The sequence below is a fragment of the Bacillus rossius genome, assembly GCF_032445375.1.
Source record: "Bacillus rossius redtenbacheri isolate Brsri chromosome 9 unlocalized genomic scaffold, Brsri_v3 Brsri_v3_scf9_2, whole genome shotgun sequence".
Lineage (NCBI taxonomy): Eukaryota > Metazoa > Arthropoda > Insecta > Phasmatodea > Bacillidae > Bacillus > Bacillus rossius.
This window is the reverse complement of record NW_026962013.1, coordinates 9,917,515-9,938,934: the sequence shown is the minus strand read 5'-3', so window position 1 is coordinate 9,938,934 and position 21,420 is coordinate 9,917,515. Positions and strand designations below refer to the sequence as shown.

The following is a 21,420-nucleotide window of genomic DNA, read 5'->3' as shown; positions in this document are numbered from 1 at the left end:
AGCTTCGGCCGTCCGACAGAAAGTTCACGAGAGGGAATTAAAAGTCAGTGCGGTGCGTGCCGTACCGTCCGTCCCGATGAGGCATCGGCAATTCTTAGCAGTCGCACATGCAGGACAGGACAGGGCGGCCGGTACCGCCATTTGAGTTGTTATACACATTGTGCGAAATGGATGTCTCAAAGTTAATGATGTTGGTTGAAAATTATGAAGAGCTATATAACATGCGGCATGCACAATATTTTAACATTACTAGGCGAGATAACTGCTGGGAAGAAATAGGTTCCATCATGAATGTTTATGTTATGGATCCAGAATTTACGCTTTCTTCGCCGTTTACGTTTCTCTTCCACTTCCATTTATATTGTACTAACAACTACAAGTTCTTCGTCACTGTCCATTGCAGCGGCTCGGGCGACACTGTACCGCCCGAAACAATTTCCGTCCGTACCGACCGTCCGTCCGTCCGTCCGTCCGTCCGTCATTGCCGCGACGCCCTAGTGTGCGCGTACCTTATATTAGATTGATTGTCGTTATCCGTCACATTCCGAGGTGCGCGACGAGCGCGCAAGGATACAGGCCGTGACGCCCGGCCCTAGCGTGTGTGCTTTGAATAAATATACTGTATAGAAGTCGCCAGCCCAGGTTAAAAATTTCTAATGCGGTTTTGAGGTAGTTGGTTAATTCACCGCCGCAATCGCCACCATCTCTAGGGCATCGACTTGTGGTGGTCCCTAGCGGACAAGTGTCGAACTCTTCAAACACCCCTTCCCCCTCCTGTTGAACGACCTTGAGCTGCAGTGAATGATTGATGGGGGGTGCGGGGAATGACAGCGGGCGACAGTGCTGCGCTCTAACGTGTAAATAACAACCCAAGACGATACAGGGCGTTACGGACAGCGCACTGCAGCGGTGAGGTTCCCAAGCTGCTCATCATACGCTCCTGAAAAACGTAGGGTAAATCCTATCCACTCGCGACTTCTATACAGTATATATATTCAAAGGTGTGTGCGTGTGTCCCCCCCATGCAGCGGCGGCGGGCGGCGGCTCCGGACGCGGCCAGCTGTGGGAGGCGGGCGAGGGCCGCGCCTACCGCCTGGAGACCACCGTGCTGCTGAACGACGCCCGCGGCGGCAGGGACGTGGGCTTCCGGGTGACTGGCGTGGTGACGGCGGGCTGCGTGTGGCAGGGCGCAGGGGACAAGTTGCTGCGCCTCGAGGTCAGTCCCGGGCACACCCTCCTGGAGCGATCCCTAACCATCAAGGGTATTTCCCCCCACCCCACTCCACCCCACCCTCTGAAACCTTGAAGTGGGGACAAACGGGGGCAAAGAAAGTGCTGCGTAATCAATTTTTAGATTTAAAAAAATACTGCTCGAATAGCACCATTTTCCACCTTGAAATACAAATTTTCCCGGGGGAAGACACCCGGACCCCCCCTCGCTTCAATTAGGGGGGGGGGGAGGGGGGATCGATGATTCTTTATAAAAAGGTATATTGCCCCCCCCCCTTTTTTTTGGAAATTCAGTTGTTGCGCCCCTGTCCCTAACAGTTCTGTTTTTAAACAAAAATAAAATCTCTGGAATGTTTATGAAAAAGCGAACTGGAATGCTACTCCCACCCTACCCTATTAGGGCGCATATGTGGGAGGGGAACGTGAGAATGCCGGCCGTGAGGTCGGAATAATCTGTGCTGGGACGGTGGCCCTAGCCGCTGGTCATCGCACAAGCTCTAACACCCTCCCTCCCAATCAAACAACCGGGAGCGATCCCTAACAGTTCTGTTTTTAACAAAAAAATAATAATAAAAGCTCTGGAATATTTATGAAAAGCGAACTGGAATGCTTCTCCCACCCTACCCTATTAGTAGGGACACCTGTATTTCGCGAATACATTTCGTGTCAAGGTATTTCACAAAATATCTGTAGCTTTTCCTAAGAGTCATGGCAAATTGTGAGGGTGCAGCAGTACGGTGACCACATTCTCATTGGCCCCGTCAAGAGCGGGACGACACCTCTCACCGACCTCAGCCAATAACCACAGTAGGAGAAAAGCTGCAGTATTTTGTGAAATACCTTGACACGAAATGTATTCGCGAAATACAGGTGTCCCTATCTATTAGGGCTCATGTGTGGGAGGGGAACGTGAGAATGCCGGCCGTAGGTCGGAACAATGTAACAAAGTAATTATATGATGTCACACAATAGTCATTTGCGAGTAATCACACTTGCACGATAGTTTATTTTTTCCATAAAAATCAACGAGACCTTCTTAAATTTTAAGTAAACTAACAATATTATATGTAACTAATAAACTAATATTACGTATCAACAAAAATAACATATCCATAATGTGTTTATTGTAGTGTTGTATTTGTCGTGTCTGTGGTTGTGTTTGTGTGTTTATCACCGCCAATATGTGGTACTCTTCCTTCGTGTGTTGGCCATGTGTTGTACTTACCTGCTACGGCACTGCCGAGGAGGGAGTCCATATATTTGCGGTGATAACTTTATGATTGTCCATGTATAATTATTGTGCCCACCATCCAAGTCTATCGACTGTCGGTGGGCACGCCATAATTTTTAATAAATAAAAAAAGGGGGTGGGTTTGTCTGTAAAGTCGGTTTACGGACGATAATTTTAGGTGATAACGTCACAAGAAAACATTGATAAAAAATAGCATACTTTTTAATTTTCAAATATTATTTACAGTTTTTTGTAAATTTAATTTAAATAATTTGTTTACATATAATCACGAACAATTAGTTGAAAAGACCGCCTTAACCTGTTTGATATTAATAGATGATTTTCTCGCGCGGTGGTTGGCCGGTTCTTGCACGCTCGGCTCAGGCGGAACGTGACAATTTTTCGTGTGTGCAACCGGCGTTCATCGATTTATAAGTAGAGACCGGAAAAATTCGCGGATTCATTTCGTGGTAGGCTGAAATTCAAATATGTGTATAATTCTGCTGGTTCTGCTATTGGCTCGCGGTTTAACTGGAGCTCTCTGGGCCAACGAGAGACTATCGACCAAAGAAGCGTCGAATCACAAGCTACCCAGTGGAGACGCCTCACAGTTTAGTAACCAATGAACACGCGTGTTTACTTGAGAAGTGCAGAGGATAATGGAGGCTATCCTAGAGGTCATTGAATCCGCGAATTTTTCCGGTTCCCTATTTATAAGACGTTATCACATAAAAAAAAATGTCCTCAGTGAGTTTCGTAATGCAAATGTCGGACGTGGAGGGTGAAGGGAATTCTTCTTTTCACAGACGAGAGAGCCAAACCTCCGATCGTGCATCTTCGTTTAGTTTTTTTTGTTCATTGTAACTCATGATAACTAATGGTCAATTAGGTTAGGTTAGCTACATTATAAATACTTTAAAACATTGTGGACGTTTGATTTGGTTAGGATGGCTACATTAAAGATACTGTGAAATCATGTAAAACGGTTTCCTAGCCCTGGATAGCTACATATTAAAAAAGTTATTTGCTAAGCAACCATAAAATGATTTTACAGCATGTTTAATGTAGGCCTAGCTATACTTATCTAATATAACAAACCATCCACAATGTTTTAAAGTATTTATAATGTAGCTAACCTATATCCTGATCGACCGCAAAATTTAATGCCACGCCTGTTTTTTACAATGAGATAGAACGGGGGAAAGAAAAAAAAAGGCGAGCATGAACTTCGGGGAACTTCCGGGCGTGGCTGTCTCGTCTGTGAAATAAAGGCTTCCCGGAGGGTGTAGCATGTATGTGCCCAGGGTTTTCCCTCTGTCTATGGAGGTTTTACCTGGGCCCAACTTATCTAGTTTTAGCCTAGAATTAAGAGTGAGGGGAGTTAGTCATGGCGAAAACGTCTGCCATGGCTGGCCAATCCCCCTCCTAGCACATGATGCACGTGACCTTCTCAGCATGGTTAAAAACCCGCATGTTTAGAGCGTATAGGGCTTGCCCTGAGACTAACTTAAGAGTCTTCCCTACCTAGACCCCTCCCTTACACCTTTGAATATATATACTGTATAGAAGTCGCGAGTGGATAGGATTTACTCTACGTTTTTCAGAAGCGTATGATGAGCAGCTGGGGAACTTCACCGCTGCAGTGCGCTGTCGTAACGCCCTGTATCGTCTTAGTTGTTATTTACACGTTAGAGCGCAGCGCTGTCGCCCGCTGTCATTCCCCGCACCCCCCACCCATCATTCACTGCAGCTCAAGGTCGTTCAACATGAGGGGGAAGGGGTGTTTGAAGAGTTCGACACTTGTCCGTTAGGGACCACCACAAGTCGATGCCCTAGAGATGGTGGCGATTGCAGCGGTGAATTAACCAACTACCTCAAAACCGTATTAGAAATTTTAACCTGGGCTGGCGACTTCTATACAGTATATATATTCAAAGCTTACACACATAGTTTTAACTTAGGTTAGGAAAAAAAACAAAAAAAAAAACAAGTGTGTTTATGGGCGGCAGCTGACGGAGCCGCAGCTGCACATCAAGTCGCGCAAGGCGCCGGCGCCCGAGGGCTTCGTGGCGCACTCCTCGGCGCTGGACGGCCTGGACGGCGGGGTCTTCCTCGCGCACTGGCGCGGCGGCCGCCTGGAGCACGTGTACCTGGCGCAGGGCGAGCCGCCCTCGCTCGCCAACCTCAAGAAGGGCGTCGCCGGCCTCTTCCAGGTGGGCTGTCCCGGGGTGCCGTCATAACTTACAAACACACAACTTAGAATTTTATAAGTTATGACTTTCTACGTTACGACGTTTCTAAGTTGTGTGGTTCTGCGTTGCGTGTTTCTAAGTTGCGTGTTTCTATGTTACGGCAGTTCTATGTTACGGCAGTTCTAAGTTACGGCAGTTCTAAGTTACGGCAGTTCTAAGTTACGGCAGTTCTAAGTTACGGCAGTTCTACGTTACGACGTTTCTACGTTGTGTGTTTCTAAGTTGTGTGTTTCTAAGTTGTGTGTTTCTAAGTTGTGTGTTTCTAAGTTGTGTGTTTCTAAGTTGTGTGTTTCTAAGTTATGATCTTTCTAAGTTGTGTTTCTAAGTTGTGTGTTTCTAAGTTACATGGATTTTTCCAAGTTTTCTAAGTTATGACAGTTCTAATCTCTTCCCTCTCTCCCCTCTCTCTCCTCTCTCTTCTCTCTCTCCCCTCTCTCTCTCCTCTCTTTCTCCCCCCTCTCCCCCTCTCTCCCCTCTCTCCCCTCCCTCTCCCCTCTCTCTCTCCTCTCCTCTCTTTCTCCCCCTTCTCTCCCCTCTCTCCCCATTCTCCCCATTCTCCCCTCTTCCCTCTTCCCTCTTCCCTCTCCCGTCTCCCCTCTCCCCTCTCCCCTCTCCCCTCTCCCCTCTCCCCTCTCCCCTCTCCCCTCTCCCCATTCTCGGCCCCGAGCCCCGGGTCTTCAGTTTGGACCCCGCCACCATAGAGGTCGCAGGCTTATGGGCTGTAGCCGCGTCGAAGGGCGAGTGTCATGACGATGGCGACCGAAACGTCGGTGATATATCTTCGCCCTCGACGCGGCTACAACCCAGAGGCCAAGCAACTCTGCATTTATGTTTACTTAAACACTGACATTATTTGGCGTAGATCCCAGGGGATGGAAAAAAAGGGGGGGGGGGGGGCAACGGAGTTTGCAAAATCGTAACTGTGAAATGAGAATGAGGTGCTCCCTTTACCCCCTTTTTTTCCCCCTCCTCGGGAATCCTGCAGATTTTCGCCCTGGCTTTTATGTATTTAAACTTTTCTTTCATCGAAAGTTAAATGAAACTACTTTAAGGTTTAGAACTTGACCACGAATTTGTAAAATATTCCGTGACCAGGCTCTGTCTTGTTCGACGCCGTGTGTTGCAACTGCGCGTCCTTCCTTCCTTCGTACTGCCAGCCCCTCCCGAGAAGTCACGCTGGAGCCGCACCTTGCTTCTCGATCGCAGCAGTTGTGTTCCGTGCGTGGCATCACGCATTCGTAGTGCGTGGCCGCCACTTCAAAGATACAGCCATGAGATTGTGTAAGAAAGCGTGTAGTTATGCGAGTGAGCAGCTAGGCGATTGAGCGAGTGTGCTATAATGAAAGCATGCCATCAAGTGCCCAACTACTGAGCCACTTCCACTTCCCCTCTGCCGTGGAGCACCCCATCCCTGTTCGTTACGCTTTGCGTTCCCCTCTGAGCTTTACGCATTCCTTTATGTTCTGATGACATCGCTCTTTACAGGTAGTGAAGAAGTTTCCCTTCAAAAAATTTTTTTTGAACTAATGGAAACTACGGTAAAAATGTAAAAACAGTCTGTACATAGAGTTTATGGTCAGGTTAGTTAATAATAAGTGATACGGATCCCAAAACAACTATTTTTGAACATTTTTGTGTGTGTGCTTGTGTTAATTTACTGCAGAATTACGCTTAACTATCATAAATGATTTAGATGAAATTTAGCTTGATAGTTATAAAGAAATATATTCTTATTTTAATAAGTAGGGCCATGTACTTTTCGTGAAAAAAATTTCTAGGCCAGATATGTGTTAAAATTTGTTAGAATTGTCTGTGTTTCGTGGTTGACTGCGTTTATTTCAGGCTCATTTCTACATGTCTTAGCCCTAGCCATCCAGTGCTGAAACAAACGCGTCCTGGATGGCCCGCGGCAAAATTAGGATAATGACTTTTCTTGCAGACGGCTGCCAATTACAAAGTAACAATCTCTAGTGCGGGCATAACTTAGCGATCAGATTGTTTCGCAAAAAAAAAAAAAAAAAAAAAAGACATGCCACTACTGAAAAGGTACATGGTTACTTCAGGTTGCACACCTTATTGTTAGCCCGCCTCGCTCTGAGACTGCTCCAACTGTACGACGTCTCACAGCTAGTTAGTTAATACTCTTGGCCTGCTAACTTCCTCTCCCCCTCTTCCAGTAACAGCTCAAACCATTCGAGAGGTCGCTGCGATGATACAGGACAGTGGACACGCTTTCTAGGGGATCCGGGTTCGAGTCCTGGCCTAGGCATCCTGGTTATCCACGGCTTCCCGAAATCACACCCATGGAAATGCTTGAATGGTTTTTAACTTCAGGCGACGGCAGAATCCTTCCGCGATTTTCATGCAATGTGTTCCTTGTACGAGTCCGTCTCTGATTGAGTCCTTGATACTTTGACTTAGTTAAGTTAGCAGCCCGTGTGATTACGATAACTTAGCGTGTTATTTAAACAGGAGTGGCAATAAACTGTTAGCCACCAAAATTGGTTCGTTAAAGTTTTTCACCTTGTTTGGTGTCAAGCATTAAAGTCTCCAAGTCCGTGGCAAGCTTTCAATTCTTCAAGCCCGTAGCAGGATTTCAAGTCTCCAAACCCGTAGCAGGATTTCAAGTCTCCAAACCCGTAGCAGGAATTCAAGTCTCCAAACCCGTAGCAGGAATTTATTTATCCAAACCTGTAGCAGAAAATTTATTTCTCCAACCCCGTAACAGGAATTTATTTCTTCAAACCTGTAGCAGGAATTTATTTATCCAAACCTGTAGCAGGAATTTAATTCTGTAGACCTTTGGCAATGTTATTAAGACACGTGGTGGAAGGATACTGAAATGTCAGGTTTAAGCATAAACATATTTTTTTTGTAAGGCTTTCAGACTATTGCCGGTGGTTGTGAATGTTAACTACACCCGGAATTCTACGTGACTGAAACGAACAGGGGTGTAAGGTGTGGCTAGGTTCTGAATAAGTTGATTGGCTTCAGGCGCGTGGATACAAACTGCGAGACTTGACTGCGTCATTCAACTGCGTCAGCTTGTGGGTTTGGGGGGTGGGGAAGTGAGAGAGAGAATCAGCTCCGGCCAGTTCACCTTCGCCCGTGGTGCTGACGCAAGCAGGGCGCTGACGAGTCTCCGCACGTGGTGGATCCAGCCCGGGCGCGTGTCAGCACATGACGGCCTTCGGCGACGAAGACAGGCCTCAGGGCGCGCGGTGCATCGTGCCTTTAGTTCAGTTCATTGCATCTCCGCTGAATATTTTCATCCCGTACACGTTTGCTCATTGTGTGAGCGGTGTTGTAAAAAACTGCAGTGATACGTTACACCGACAATGAATTAAACAAATCAAATATTTATTATTGTCTTCCTCAATATGTAATACAGCTACAGTCTCTGTTGTGAGTGTAGCCGTTTAAAATATCAGACAAAACACATCACATTTATATTCTGTGAATGTGTATAATTAACATAAATAATTTGCTTCAGACTTGACACAAAAAATTCTTTCACATTATTTGTGCTTTCTTCTTCATCCAACCGAGATGCAACATTTTATACTTTTTTTTTTTTAGTATGAAAAGCTTTACTTTTGGTAATGATGAATAAATGTTTTTATAATGTTTATATGATCCAAATTTTGGAAGGCAATCGAACCCGGCACTCCCAACCACTTAACCATCCATTATCTACGCATGCTTGCAACAAGGTCCAAATAATCATTTCGGAAGTCTTGGTAGTTCCATTCCATTTTTTTTTTTCATTAAATTTTGGTCTGTGGTGGTTTTCAAGATGACATGAGGACATACGCTTCCTGTTCCTAGTTTCAGACTCAGGACACCGAGTTGACGGAGAAAGATGCGTCCGGCAAGTGTGAGGTGACCTACAAGACTATAGACAAGTACACGTTTGAGAAAACCAAAACCAGCTGTGTCTCTGGGAAGAAAATGCCGTACATTCTTCACCCTGACCAGGTAAGATATGTAACTGCTGTGTGTGTAGTGTATCAACCAACCTGTCCACAGAGGCTTCACACTTTTTTTGAGCCTTGCTGTAGTTATACTTTCGGACTGTAGGCCAGTATTCCAAGACATAAAATTAAGGGTTTAATATGCTACACCTGTGCTCTAACTGTACTCCTAGTGCACGATATTTTATGGCCAGCCCCTTATTTTTGGGAGCAGATTTTGGTTTTCTGTTCGTTGCCCAAATTCCACGCATGCGCAGAGCTCACTATTTTGTTGATTTCGTCCAGATGTCAGACCCACGTCTGGCACTATTAACTCATATATAGTCATTTTTGTGATCATCGAAGGACGTACCAAGCATGTTGGTGTGGAAAATGAAACTTTATGATAGCGAAACTATCCTGGAAAAGATTTTGTACTCTTTAATACCCATCTTTCCAGACAATCCCCCTCCCCCCTAGAATATTAATTCTCATAGCTTCTTTTGGCTCCCCTCTTCTACAAATTCTGACTATGCTCATGGTTGGATCTATGAGGGTATGTCTTCGCAGTTAGGTCTGTTAGAAGGCTTAAATAGTGGCAACGGATCTTCATTCTAAATGGAAATGAGATGATTTTGCATGGAAGTTGAATAAAAGTGTCGTATGATGATCAGAAGCCTGGATTGCTCTGGGATGACTGGAGCATGTTGTGGCAAGTTGTGTTGAACTGGCCACGGGACTAGCAGCCGCGGGACATTACAGCTGATGGGCGCCGCGGTGAGGTCGAGGCGGGAGGCGCGGTACGTGCTGACCCCAGACATGTCCGCGCTCCAGTCGGCGGTCATGGAGGAGAGCCACGAGATGACAGCCGTGCTGAGGGAGGAGGCGGGGAACGTGGTGTGGGCGAGGCAGGAGATTGTGCTCACAGGTGAGGCATGGAACATCACAGGTGACTTGTTTTTAGCATTTAATGTAAACTGCTGGTCAATACCCTTTAAAATTCAATTTTCATGATTTCTTACTAAAAAAAATTTCAAAATTGCTGTTGCCTCTTAAAATGACAAGTTTTGACTGGAATTTGATCATTATAATTAATTAAACCAACCCAAGAATAAACTACTTGAAAAAATTATAACAAATTCTTGAGATGAATTAGTAAAGCCATTCTCAGAATTTATAAGTTCCACGTTTGCTTAGAATGGTTGTTTTAAGAGTTGAATTTTCTAACCTTTTGGAGGAGGATGGCTAATCATTTCCCCTCAAGCACCAGGGGGAAGCCCTTTTCCAAAAATATGAGGCCCCTGCAAAATCTAGGACTGCTAATGTCTGAACTCTACAATATTGACGCCGGGTGGATCTCTTGTCTCGCAGACAGCGCAGTGACGATGCTGCCGGTGTCTGGCGACACGGTGGACGAGGCGGTCAGAGAGCTGGAGGCCACCTCGGGGAGGACGTACCAGAAGCAGTCGCTGGTCCTGGACAGGGAGGCAGCGACGTGTCAGGAAGACTGCCCCTCGGTGCGTCGCTGCTCACCGTCTGTTCCCCTTTTTGATTACTTATTTGTGGAGGCATTCCATATTCACCCCTTCTCGTGACAAATAGTATTACTTAGTTTCAACCGCATCCAAATTTCCAATTTAGTAAGGCACACTATTCATATAATGCCTTTATGTAGTCTCATAACAGATAAATACAGTATGTTCATAAAAGAATGTCCCAGTTATAAATTTTAATAGTATCAACTGTAAGTAAGCGTTGTAGAGTGTTGTTGGTTCAAGATCACAATTAATGAGTAACTTAAACCGTGTTAAATAAGTGCCTGCATGAGTACTGTGTTGTTTTTTTCCCTTGCTTGTAGCGCGAAAAAATGGCTCTTTCCCCAATTAGTAGAGGGTGAACCCTCTACATTTTGTTTGGCAACAGGATGGAGGCCCCTCCCCATTGTAATCTCTTTTTACGGGAGTGGTTGAACATCAAAGTCCCTGATCATTGGTTTGGTCGTATTGTTTGAGACGACAGAGCTCCTTTTTCGCTGGCCTCCACGTTCACCATGCAATTTTTTTTTATTTTGAGGCTTTATAAAACTGTGTGTCTACATTCTGCCGATTAAAAAAAAACTAGGTTAGTTTACCTTCAGTTTGAGGTATGATTTGTTGTAAATACCGGTAGTCTAAATTAAACTTATAAAATATACCATTGAAATTCGGACATTCTTTTGTGGACATTTGTTTAATGACGATAAAGGGGATGTCTGCAATGTGTTAAACAACTTGTAGTGATTATGTTGTGTACTAAATTACAATAAACTTAATAGATCTATTAATTAAAACAAATATAAAAATTTAAAGGCTTTATATATCTAGATAAATATTTGTCATATATTTTAGAATTAAAGCACTGTAGTTTAATATTTTTTGCTAAAAGTCTTGGAAAACAAAACTCTTTATGAGAAAAATGTTTGCTGATTGCTTTGAACTTAACTAAAAAATAGTCTTGTGACTCAAAATATGAAGAATTACTTATTGCTTTGTGCGTTTAGCGCCATTCTTTTGAATAATTAAAACTGAGCGCGTGTTTGACTGCGTGCAGGTTTGTTTGAACGTAACGTGGTTGCAGTTGGCGAAACTGGTGAAGGAGAATCGCGGGCACCTCCTTGCCGACCACCTGGGCACGTCTCGCTCGGCCGCTGCGTTCATCAGGCTATTGGGGGTCGCGCGCCAGGCGACCAAGGAGGAAATTAAAAAGGTCTTGAAGAGCTCCAAAAATGGAGAGATTGTGTAAGACACAAATTATTAGTGGGCGGTCTGAACTTGAGTGTTTGTGTTCGTTTGTTGGCTGCTGGGGAGTAAAAACTTAAGGATTATTATTTCTTTGTAGTTTTATAGTTGGAACATCTACCTTCCAGCCCTGTAATGCAGCACTTTCCGTCGATTTGAATTAGAGAGTTACATTATGATGAAAGTAATTTATTTTTAAAGACTTAAATAATCTTGTTTTTTTTTTAATCGTAATGAAGTTTGGGTAAGAGCATACGCAGAACCACTTTGGTCACTGTTTGCTTTCAAATTCTTTCATTTTGTTGGTGGGAATGATAGGATTTCGGAGGGGAATATAGCCCCCCTTTCAATCCCACTCTCCCCTGAAAAAATTTATCGGGAGCTGAGCCTACTGTTACTACAGTGAAACTTCATGATGCAAGTATCTCTCTTTGAAAATATATACTTTAGACTCCCTACAAGATGTTTTATGTTTAATAGCAGTTCAGTAAAAAAGTACTTTCATTTTTAAGAACTAAAACTATGGGATTTTTCAGATAATCTACTTAAAATCTCTGATTATGAATTTTAAAGAGGTGAGAAATGCTTTTTGATGAGGCTGGTTTTCAAAATTTTGACCAAACTGTAAAGTATGAAGTAGCTTGGCTTCTGGGTTGTAGCCGCATCCTAGGCGAATAATTCACCGACGTTTCGGTCGACATTTCAGTCGCCATCATCAGGGAGCAGTTACCTACTGACTACTACCTACTGACCTACTAAGGTAACTGCTCCCTGATGACGACGACTGCAGTGTCGACCGAAACGTCGGTGAATTATTCACCCTAGGGACGCGGCTGCAACCCAGAAGCCGAGCTACTTCAGACAATGGCCGTTGAAAGCCTGCATACATTGTTAAATTGTAAGGTATTCCACGCCACCCAACACTCTCCCAAGATTCTAAGCGGGGGGTGTGGTCCGCCTCAGGGGCGTAGCCAGGGGAGGAGGGGGGGGGGTGGGTTAGGGGTTCAAACCCCCCCCCCCCCCCCTTAGCACCAAATCTTTAGTTAATTTCTTATTCATCACTCAAACAAATTTCAAATTAAAATTAATAAAATTTTTACCATTACAATATTTAAATTTAAGTACCGAAAACTACTAAAATAGCACTATTTTACACCTTAAAATCCAAAATTTTCCCAGGGCAGGACCCCCGGACCCCCCGCCGCTTTAATACGGGGGGGGGGGGGGGGGGGTACCCCATGCTTCTTAACACTCCCCATACACAAATCCTGGCTACGCCACTGGTCCCCCTTGTAGTGAGAACTCGCCTGAGTGCAAGAGGCATGTGCCGGCGCAGGGTCGCCAACTCTCAGCGTGCCTGCCCGCAGACAGCAACTGAGCGACCTGGTGGGCGCGACGCAGACGGCCGCCGCTCACCAGGCGGCGATGAGCACCCTGCAGCTCGGCTCGGACGACTCTCTGGACAGGAGCGAGCGGTACCTGTGGTCGCTGTCGCTCGGCTCCCACCCGCACCAGGACGTCATCAGGGGTAGGCCTCGCTCCCGCCGGTGCCGCGATGCTGCCGAGCGTTGCTGTTATATTGCTTCCCCCCCCCCCCCCCCCCCACCTTTTCGAAATTTAGTTGTTGCGCCCCTGGTTCCATGCGTTTATTTTCTGAATGACGGAGTGGTTACAGAGACAGAGAAACTTGACCACGTCGATCTCTCGCATATTGCAAGTCGGCTGTGTGTATATGATGTGATAATTTTGGCGAAATTCAGTTTGGTTGGACGCAGTCCAATCTATTAAGTGTGCTATAAAAACAGATTTTCACCCAAAGAGATTAAAGAATCCAAGCATGCAGTGCTTAGATGGTAGATCTTATTTGAAGTACTTAACATAGAATATAAATCATTATACTTATATACATATATTTCAAATGTTAAGTTCTTTTCAACCCTGTGTAATTTTCAAACTATTTAATAGTAGGATCAACTCATCACTGTATAAGTGTAAAAATTATTTTTTAGAGTTTAGTGTTTGGCATAAATTTTATCAAATTTGCATTTTTTAGTATGCATTGGCTAAATGTGACAATTTCCTCTTCGGATGTGGAAATAAAACAAATTAAGGAGTAAGGAGCTGTAGTTAGATAAATATTGTAACTACTGTTAAAAAAAAAAAAATTAGGCTAAGCAGGGCAGATGATCGGACTCGCAAAACGTGCCCGGGTCTCTCCAATCACGTGCGTCTTCGTGAATATGTATTTGCATATTAAAATTGGGTTGTTTTTTTTTTATTTCAGACGTGCTGACTGCGTGCAGGAAGCACTCGGAAGCGCTGGAAGCAGCGGATGATGGCCCGGGCTCTAAGCTGGCAGAGACGCTGCTGCTCACGGTGGCCGCGATGGCAAACAGATTCGCCCGGCTGCCGGGGAACGAGGACCACAAGGTCAGATTGAGAACTTCAGGCGAACGGAAAACTGAGATTTAACTTTTGTACCCATCATAAGAAATTTCTTTTTAACAAATATTTTAATGTTTTTTTCTCAGTATTTTTGTACTATAATCTATAACTTTATCATGAAAATTGTAATTTCTCTGTAAATTAGGCTTTAAAGGTGCAAAACTATTAAAGTAAATAATTTAATGAAGTTTTCACATGATAACCATATCAAGTTTCACTTGAAATAACAAGACTTTAAAATTAATTTATCTTAAAAAATGAACTTAAAAAAAGTTATCCAAAACTCTTTTGAGATTTTTTATTATTTTTTTAATGGAGATAACAGTGAGGAATTCACAAAAATTTATTTCAAGAGGGGGTTAAAAAAAGAAATTTTTTTATTCAAAAAAAGTCAACAATGAAGGGTTTGGACAGTTACAGGTGTTGTTACAGCTCACCTTGTATCACCTAAATTCAACTGATGACGTGATGATGTACCTCCCATGACAGTAAAGCCCTGTCGCCACCCCATCAGTAGCGATCCCGGCTGGCGTAACGCACCCGCTCGCAAGGCGACCCGAGTCAAAAGCAAAACCCATTGTGACATGCAAGCAACATACCGCTGTGTTTTGTGCGACCACTCTGTAGAGTCAGGAGTCAGTTCTTAAGTATTCACGTGGACACCCAGTTATTTAATATCGCCAGAGTTTTTCTCACAAGAAAATTTGCATCTTGGAACATTTGTGTTGGCTCTCTAAGGGCACCATGTTTTAATGAACCCTGTTAATTTTCTTTGCGGGTAATGAGCCTTAATTAATTCACAGTGCCAATCATGTTACCAATTTAAAATACAATCAAGTTTCTACAAAATTGAATAAATATAAAATTAACAAACAGTCATTCACTTGATTCATGTTTTTTTTTTTTTAATTAGGTATTATTTTATCTTCATGACATGATTTGGACCTTTAGCCATTTTTTACAGAAACCCTGTTTTATTTAAGGAAGTGCCATGTATTTATTTTTTAAAATTAACATATTTACATTTAACTTTTATTTTTTCTGAGTTGCTTTTGGCTTGCGAGTATACTCTCTTGCACATCAGACCCTAACAGCAGTCTAGTGCAGGTCCGAGGCAGACACATCGTGCCGTAGGAAAACTTCAACTTTGGTGTATCGATTAGTCTCTCCAAACCCTTTCCTTAAACTTATTTCCCCAGGCATCCTGGGGCTGATTTTCATTTGTAGGGACTGGCCCTACTGTTTCAATTTAACTTCGCCACATCTCGCCTATTTTTTTTTAGTAACCATTGGGAAATAGGTAGTACTAGTGAGTGAATTTTCAATCTGAAGTTCCAAGATTCTGTTAAGAATTCGCACCCTATACACTTTTTTCTCTTGAGAAACTATTGTATTAATTAAATACATTAAAATTCTAGAATAAAAAAACAAACAAAATCAAAATTCTTATCATTTGTTCGATTTATTATGCTTAGTGGTTTGTTTCTTTTTTTCTTTTTTTTTTTAGCACTGTGTTGCACTGGCTCATAAATTTAACATATTTTTAAATTTAGCATCCATAATAGCATAAAATGCAGTAGAATTATCTTTTTAAAGCTGATTTCAATAATATTTAATTCACACACCAATTTTTTTTTCCAACATGTTATTCTGCCAGATTACAATATTAACAATTAAAATATTTAGTGGTTGTGAACGTTAAGCAATTTAAGAATTATTGATTGTAAAAAATTTGTGTTTCATTGACTCAATTTGCTTCATAAGTCAACAAAACTTTGCATTTGCCCTTTGTGATCCTAACTACCTGATAAAAATTTCTGCAATCATATGAGGCCAAGCTACACCCAGAATACCTATCTAAAGTTGAGCGAATGGCGAGGGGAGGTTTTCAAGCTCGATGGCAATGCGGAAGGAAATTTTTGTCCGTTAGAAAATTACATTGCATTATGACTATATTTTTTATATTCAGAATCGGTTTTGTACTTGTACTTTACCTCTTCTCCCGCCAACTTAAGAGTGTGCCTGATCAACTCACAGTCCCTTTCTCGTTAACTCTGCCTTCCGTGGCGAGATGTTAACACTGCAAGATGTAAAATGATTTCCTCCTGGCTGGATGGGTCTGGGTAGCTGAAAGAGCAGTCTTAGTACTTTTGGGTTTTATTCTTGTACGTGGTACGAGCACAGCATTTTAGTTTTGTCAGTTGGCAATTTGTGGGCAATACGGGCAAACAACTTTTCCTTTTTTCTTAAATATGTTTGCTCGCATCGAATAAGATTGCAGACTAAACCTGAGATGTATTTTGTAAATAATGACTAATAAAAAATAAATTCTAATGTCCAACCATGCAGCATACTTACATGTAAAAATGAGAATTAATAATGTTCGCAGGCTTTCACGGCCATTGTCTGGTGTAGCTCGACTTCTGAGTTGTAGCCGTATGTCCTTGGCGAATAATTCACCGACGTTTCGGTCGACATTGCAGTAGCCACCAGGGAGCAGTTAACACGGCTTCAACCCAGAAGCCAGCTACTTCAATAATGAGAATTCCTGTATTAAAATTGTAAATGTGATGCAAACGATTGAGGCAGTTCCCAGCTGGTTGTTTCCCCGCAGCTCGTGGGAGACGTGAAGAGCTTCCTGGAGGCGGGGCTGGCGGACTGCAAGGGCCAAGCGTGCAGGCAGAGGCACCTCCGCGCCCTCAGGAACCTCCGGCACGAGGCCACCATCCCGACCCTGCTCCGCCACGCCCTCGACGGCGCCCAGAAGACCAGCGTCGCGGCCATGAAGGCCGTCCGGTCGTTCCCGCCGGCCAGCTGGAGCGACCACGTCAAGAAGGCGGCCGAGCAGATATTCTTCCAGGTTTGTGCCTTTTTTTTTTTTTCCACATGCCTGTTGGCTTTTGGCAGTGCTGCACTGATGGGACTTTGAATGATTCTTGCAGTTTGGAAGGTTGATGCACGTCATTATTTCGTACATACGGCATTGCTGGTTTACTGTCTGCGGCGTAGAGAAAACCTGAAGAACAAGCAACGGAAGTGAATACACAAACACTCCGAAAATGAGCGAAAATCAGCCGATGTTAAATGTTAAATGTATGAGACAGCACAGAGAATTACGTGTAAGGAATTTGTCGGAACAATATCACAACAAAGACAAACCTAGCGATGAAAATAAGCAAGTATTCTGACAACACAACAGCCCAGATGAACACAGTAGCATTCATCTTTCTTTGTCCATTTTTTTTTTTTTGGGATTTTCTCTTTAACATACAGTGCAAACTAGCAATGGCATATGTAAAAAAAATAATGATCTAAATGGCGCTAAAGTAACGTATTCTATTGTAGATTATTAGGAGCAAGATTTTATGGTGTGATTTCTGCCATAAAACAAAACCACACCGAAAAGTGAGCTGGTTGAATGTGTACCAACATAATACAAATAATTCATTAAATTAAAACCATTAAAACAAAATTAATGAATATAATTATTTTTTAGTTTGCAGTTTAAAACCATATGGATGAAGAATGTGGTGTAAATAATAACTTTATTGTTATCATATTGATCATGTGTGTCTAGTTATTATTTAATAATTTTTAATTTTATTGATTCTGGTTAGTTAAATACTGTTCTGTTAAATCTTCATTCTACATTCATAAAGTGAAAGATCTTCAATCTGGCTTTCTATGGTTCATCACGTTCTGAACTCTTGCACCAAGTGAGCCATTTTAGTTCAGATTTCTTCAGGTAGATACCCGCATGAGTTTTTAGTTCTCTTAGTTTATATTTACTGTTACTTTTCATTTTTCTACAGTGTTTTCTGTTCACTAATGTTACATTTCACATTTAACATTCTGACATTAATTAAATGGATGTTCAGTAATTTGACAAAACTGCTATTCTGGCATGACTATGGTTCAGAACATACTGGATTTAAGATCTTTCATTGTATTAAACATTATTGTAAAAAAAAACACCTGATTTAAAATGATGCTACTTAAACGAAAATAGTATTAAACAAAATTTTATCATCTTTAATTTAGTATATTATTAAATTTTCAATAACAGCCTTTATAAAAATGATCACAATGACACCAAAATAATTCATTTTAAAAACAAAAAAGAGCAAAAAATTAATTGATTAAATCTTGTCTCAACGAATTATGTTAAAAGTAACTGGCACAGAGACTTAAGTAGTTACACGAAAGATTTTAAGTACCGGTACTCATTAAGAATATATCTCGACCACAAACGTAAAGGACACCAAATCCATTATTTTATGAAGTTGAGTTATTACAATTAAAACATCTAACCATTGTCTTAAAAAAAAAAGTATTATAGTAAAATAAAAAAAAACAAGAATAATTTTATTGAGTGTCATAACTCACTTTCACATCCTAGCGAAGGAACCTGGAAATAAAGTTGAAATAAATTGAAACTTGCTCTCCTGAAAAATTACAATTTGGTGACATGTGTCCTTTACCTCCGGAGTCCTTATATGCAGCAATGGTTTACTGGGAAAATATTTTTTTCTTGTTTGCAGTAAAAGTAAGTTTTTTTGTTGAAATTAATTTAGAGTGGTCAAACAAATATAAATGCACATTTGATTGATTTACTATTCATAAAAAAAATTGTCAGGATTTCCAACTAGATTTTGTAACAACCATAGAATACCAAAATGAAAAATGAGTGCTTCAGAAACTCAGGATATCTTTCTTGGATATATTTAGTGCGTAAATAGTTGTTGAATTGGTGATAACTGATACTGGGATCAGGCTTGCCAAGCATGCTGGCCGTTGGGAATGCCGCAAAACGTGCAGCGGTGTGTGCGCTCTACTTGCAGGTGGGTCGGAAGTATGACTCCAGTTCCAGGACGCTGTCCTTGGACGTCCTGCTGGAGTCTGAGCCCCGCAAGGAGCTGCTGAGGGACCTCCTGCGCTGGCTGACGCAGCACCGGGAGCCGGCCTACGAGGTGAAGCAGTACTTGCTCCAGCGGCTGAGGCAGCTCGGGGAGCGAGGAGGCGGCCTGGCCGACGCCCTCCGCGAGCTGGAGCGAGACGAGGGGGCGCTGCTGCGCAACTACCACGCGCTGGCCCAGCGGGGGCTGTCCACGGCGTTCACCCGCCCCTTCCTCCGCCACCCCAGCGCCAACGGCAGCCTCCTCACCGTCCAGGAGGTGTCCGGAGGCCTGCTCAAGAGGGGAGTCGTCGACATCGTCCTGGAGCGACACGGCACGGCCCAGGAGATGTTCTCGGTGAGCCAAACTGCAGCAGTGGCTGGTTCGCTCTCTCCCACAAGCTGGTCACTTACATTCAATTTGAGTTAAGAAAGATTTCTATCCACCAATGAAATTCCTGTAATTATTTTATTTATTTATTTATTTATTTATTTATTTATTTGTAACATGCCACACCAACAGCACAAGGCTCCAATGGTGGGCACAACATGTAGGACAAGTACAAAACAAATACAGTAACAGAACCAAAAACTAGAACAAAACAATTATAAGAACACAAAAATAGTAGGACAAAACAAAGACAAGACAAGACAAGACAATACAACATACTTAAAAAGTCTTTCACAATTTAATTTACATGCTATGAGATGCATACTAGAATAATACCGTTCAAGGACGCAACAACTAAATTTCCGTTTTGGGGGGGGGGGGGGGGGGGGCAATTTACCTTTTCATAAAGAATCATCGATCCCCCCCCTATTGAAGCGGAGGGGTCCGGGGGGTTCTCCCGGAAAATTTGGATTTCAAGGTGGAAAATGGTGCTATTTAAGCAGTTTTATCATCTTAAAATTGATTACACAGCACTTTCTTTGCCCCCGTTTGCCCCCACTTCAAGGTTTCAGAGGGGGGGGGGGGGCAAAATACCTTTCCCCCCCCCCCCCCCCCTCCTGTTGTTGCGCCCCTGATACCGTTCAATTGTAACACAGAATTTTTCTGATACGCGAGTGTTTGAGGTTGGTGGTGATTGTCGCAGCTGGGGCTGTTTGCCGGCGGCATGGGGTCGTTCATCTCGTCGGACGACGACGAGCCCGCGGGGGACGACGAGCCGGAGGAGCCCGCCAACGCGGGCATGGAGGTGGTGGCCCTGGGCGTCCAGGTGCGGCCGTTCGTGTTCTTCAGCGGGCAGGGCGACCTCATGGGGCACGTGTGGTCCGGCACGGCGTCGGAGAAGACCCCGGCGTTCCAGGTGGGCGAGCCGCGCTTCGCGACGCTCACGCTTTGACTCCCGGGATCGGTTCCTGGCGCGGAAACAAGCCTTGCCTTGGCGACAAGCGCTCGAAACAGTGTTGGGGAGAGAGGTGATTCGTTACGCGATGCTGGAGGACCAGATCTAGGTCACCAAACATTCATTTACCACTGCACGCAGAAACACACGAGTGGGTCCGAACCCGGCGCTAAATACCCTGAAAATAAGAACGGGCAGCCCAACACAGACTGCGACATTATACATTATGCACGCAATTCACTGAGCTTTCTGTTTTCATCATTGAAGTGTGCATGTTTCGGGTGACCACATTCTGGAAAGTCAGGGAAGTTGAAAGTTGGTTGGGGAAAGACAGGGAATTTATTTTAAAATCTGGAAAAGTCACGCAAATTCCTGAGTGGTAGTAATTTAAGGGGGAAATGTCATATGTTATATAGTAAAAAAGCATTATGTATTATAAAACTTTTAAAAATCATATTTTTTTTAGTAATAAGCTTTATTTATGAAAAAAGAGAGTTCATAAAAAAAATAAAAACAATAACACTGAAATCTTCTGTTCTAAAAACAAAATTGACCTAAAAATAAAACCATAAAACCTTGTCCCCTAACGATTAAGAGTTACGTTCTGAACACAAAGTAATTAATTTCGGAGCTGGTGTGCCTCGGGCAGGGGAATGTGTAAGGGACAGCGTCGTCTCAGCGAGGCGTGGTCGTGCTTGCAGATGATAGCCCTGCTCCAGGACCACCTGGAGTACATCCCCCTGCAGACGGGCTTCGTGGCGGAGCTGAGTCTCGTGGGGGCCGTCTCGTTCGACCTGTCCGGCCAGATACAGCTCAGCCTGTGGTACAAGACCGCCCACTCCCTGGTCGAGAAGAAGTAAGGACGGTTACTCTGGAGGGTTGAGGGCGACAGATTGGAACCGAAATATGCCGTCTTGATTCCGACAGTTTTTGGGCCATAACAGTTCACTGCTGCTTAATTTTTTTTAAATCTGGCCCATAACGTCAAGGTAAAAGGTCAGTGTCAAAGGTCAGAATGCAACCATAACGAAAAGTGCAACGTTCAGGAGTGGGGCTCTTAGTTCCAAGATGAAAATACGGGTGGCGAAAGTCAGGTGAAGGGATTGTAGAAATTTTATTTGAGGATGGCGACGATGAAGAGAGTGAGTGGTTAACTGGGAGTAGAGGCGAGTGGAGCGGAGATTGGCGCGGTGATGGCCGCAGTTGTGGCAGTGGAGGTTGTCACCATGCCGATCAGGTGTTTCGACTCTGAGATCGCGCTTCCCTTCACGTGATGCATCTTGAAACGAAAA

At 43.4% G+C, this 21,420-nt stretch overlaps 1 protein-coding gene across 2 annotated transcripts in view; it reads left to right on the top strand.

Annotated features, from left to right (window-relative positions):
- Nucleotides 1-21,420, top strand: part of LOC134543341 (microsomal triacylglycerol transfer protein) — a 46,129-nt gene that overhangs the window by 21,090 nt on the left and 3,619 nt on the right. For both annotated transcript variants that reach the window (XM_063388303.1, XM_063388302.1), the window contains 12 exons: nt 1,029-1,216; nt 4,471-4,674; nt 8,542-8,691; nt 9,429-9,594; nt 10,038-10,183; nt 11,283-11,443; nt 12,811-12,971; nt 13,728-13,873; nt 16,503-16,748; nt 18,730-19,140; nt 19,877-20,089; nt 20,830-20,984. In XM_063388303.1, the coding sequence (XP_063244373.1) occupies nt 1,029-1,216; nt 4,471-4,674; nt 8,542-8,691; nt 9,429-9,594; nt 10,038-10,183; nt 11,283-11,443; nt 12,811-12,971; nt 13,728-13,873; nt 16,503-16,748; nt 18,730-19,140; nt 19,877-20,089; nt 20,830-20,984 (2,347 nt within the window). The remainder of the gene's footprint in view (nt 1-1,028; nt 1,217-4,470; nt 4,675-8,541; nt 8,692-9,428; nt 9,595-10,037; nt 10,184-11,282; nt 11,444-12,810; nt 12,972-13,727; nt 13,874-16,502; nt 16,749-18,729; nt 19,141-19,876; nt 20,090-20,829; nt 20,985-21,420) is intronic.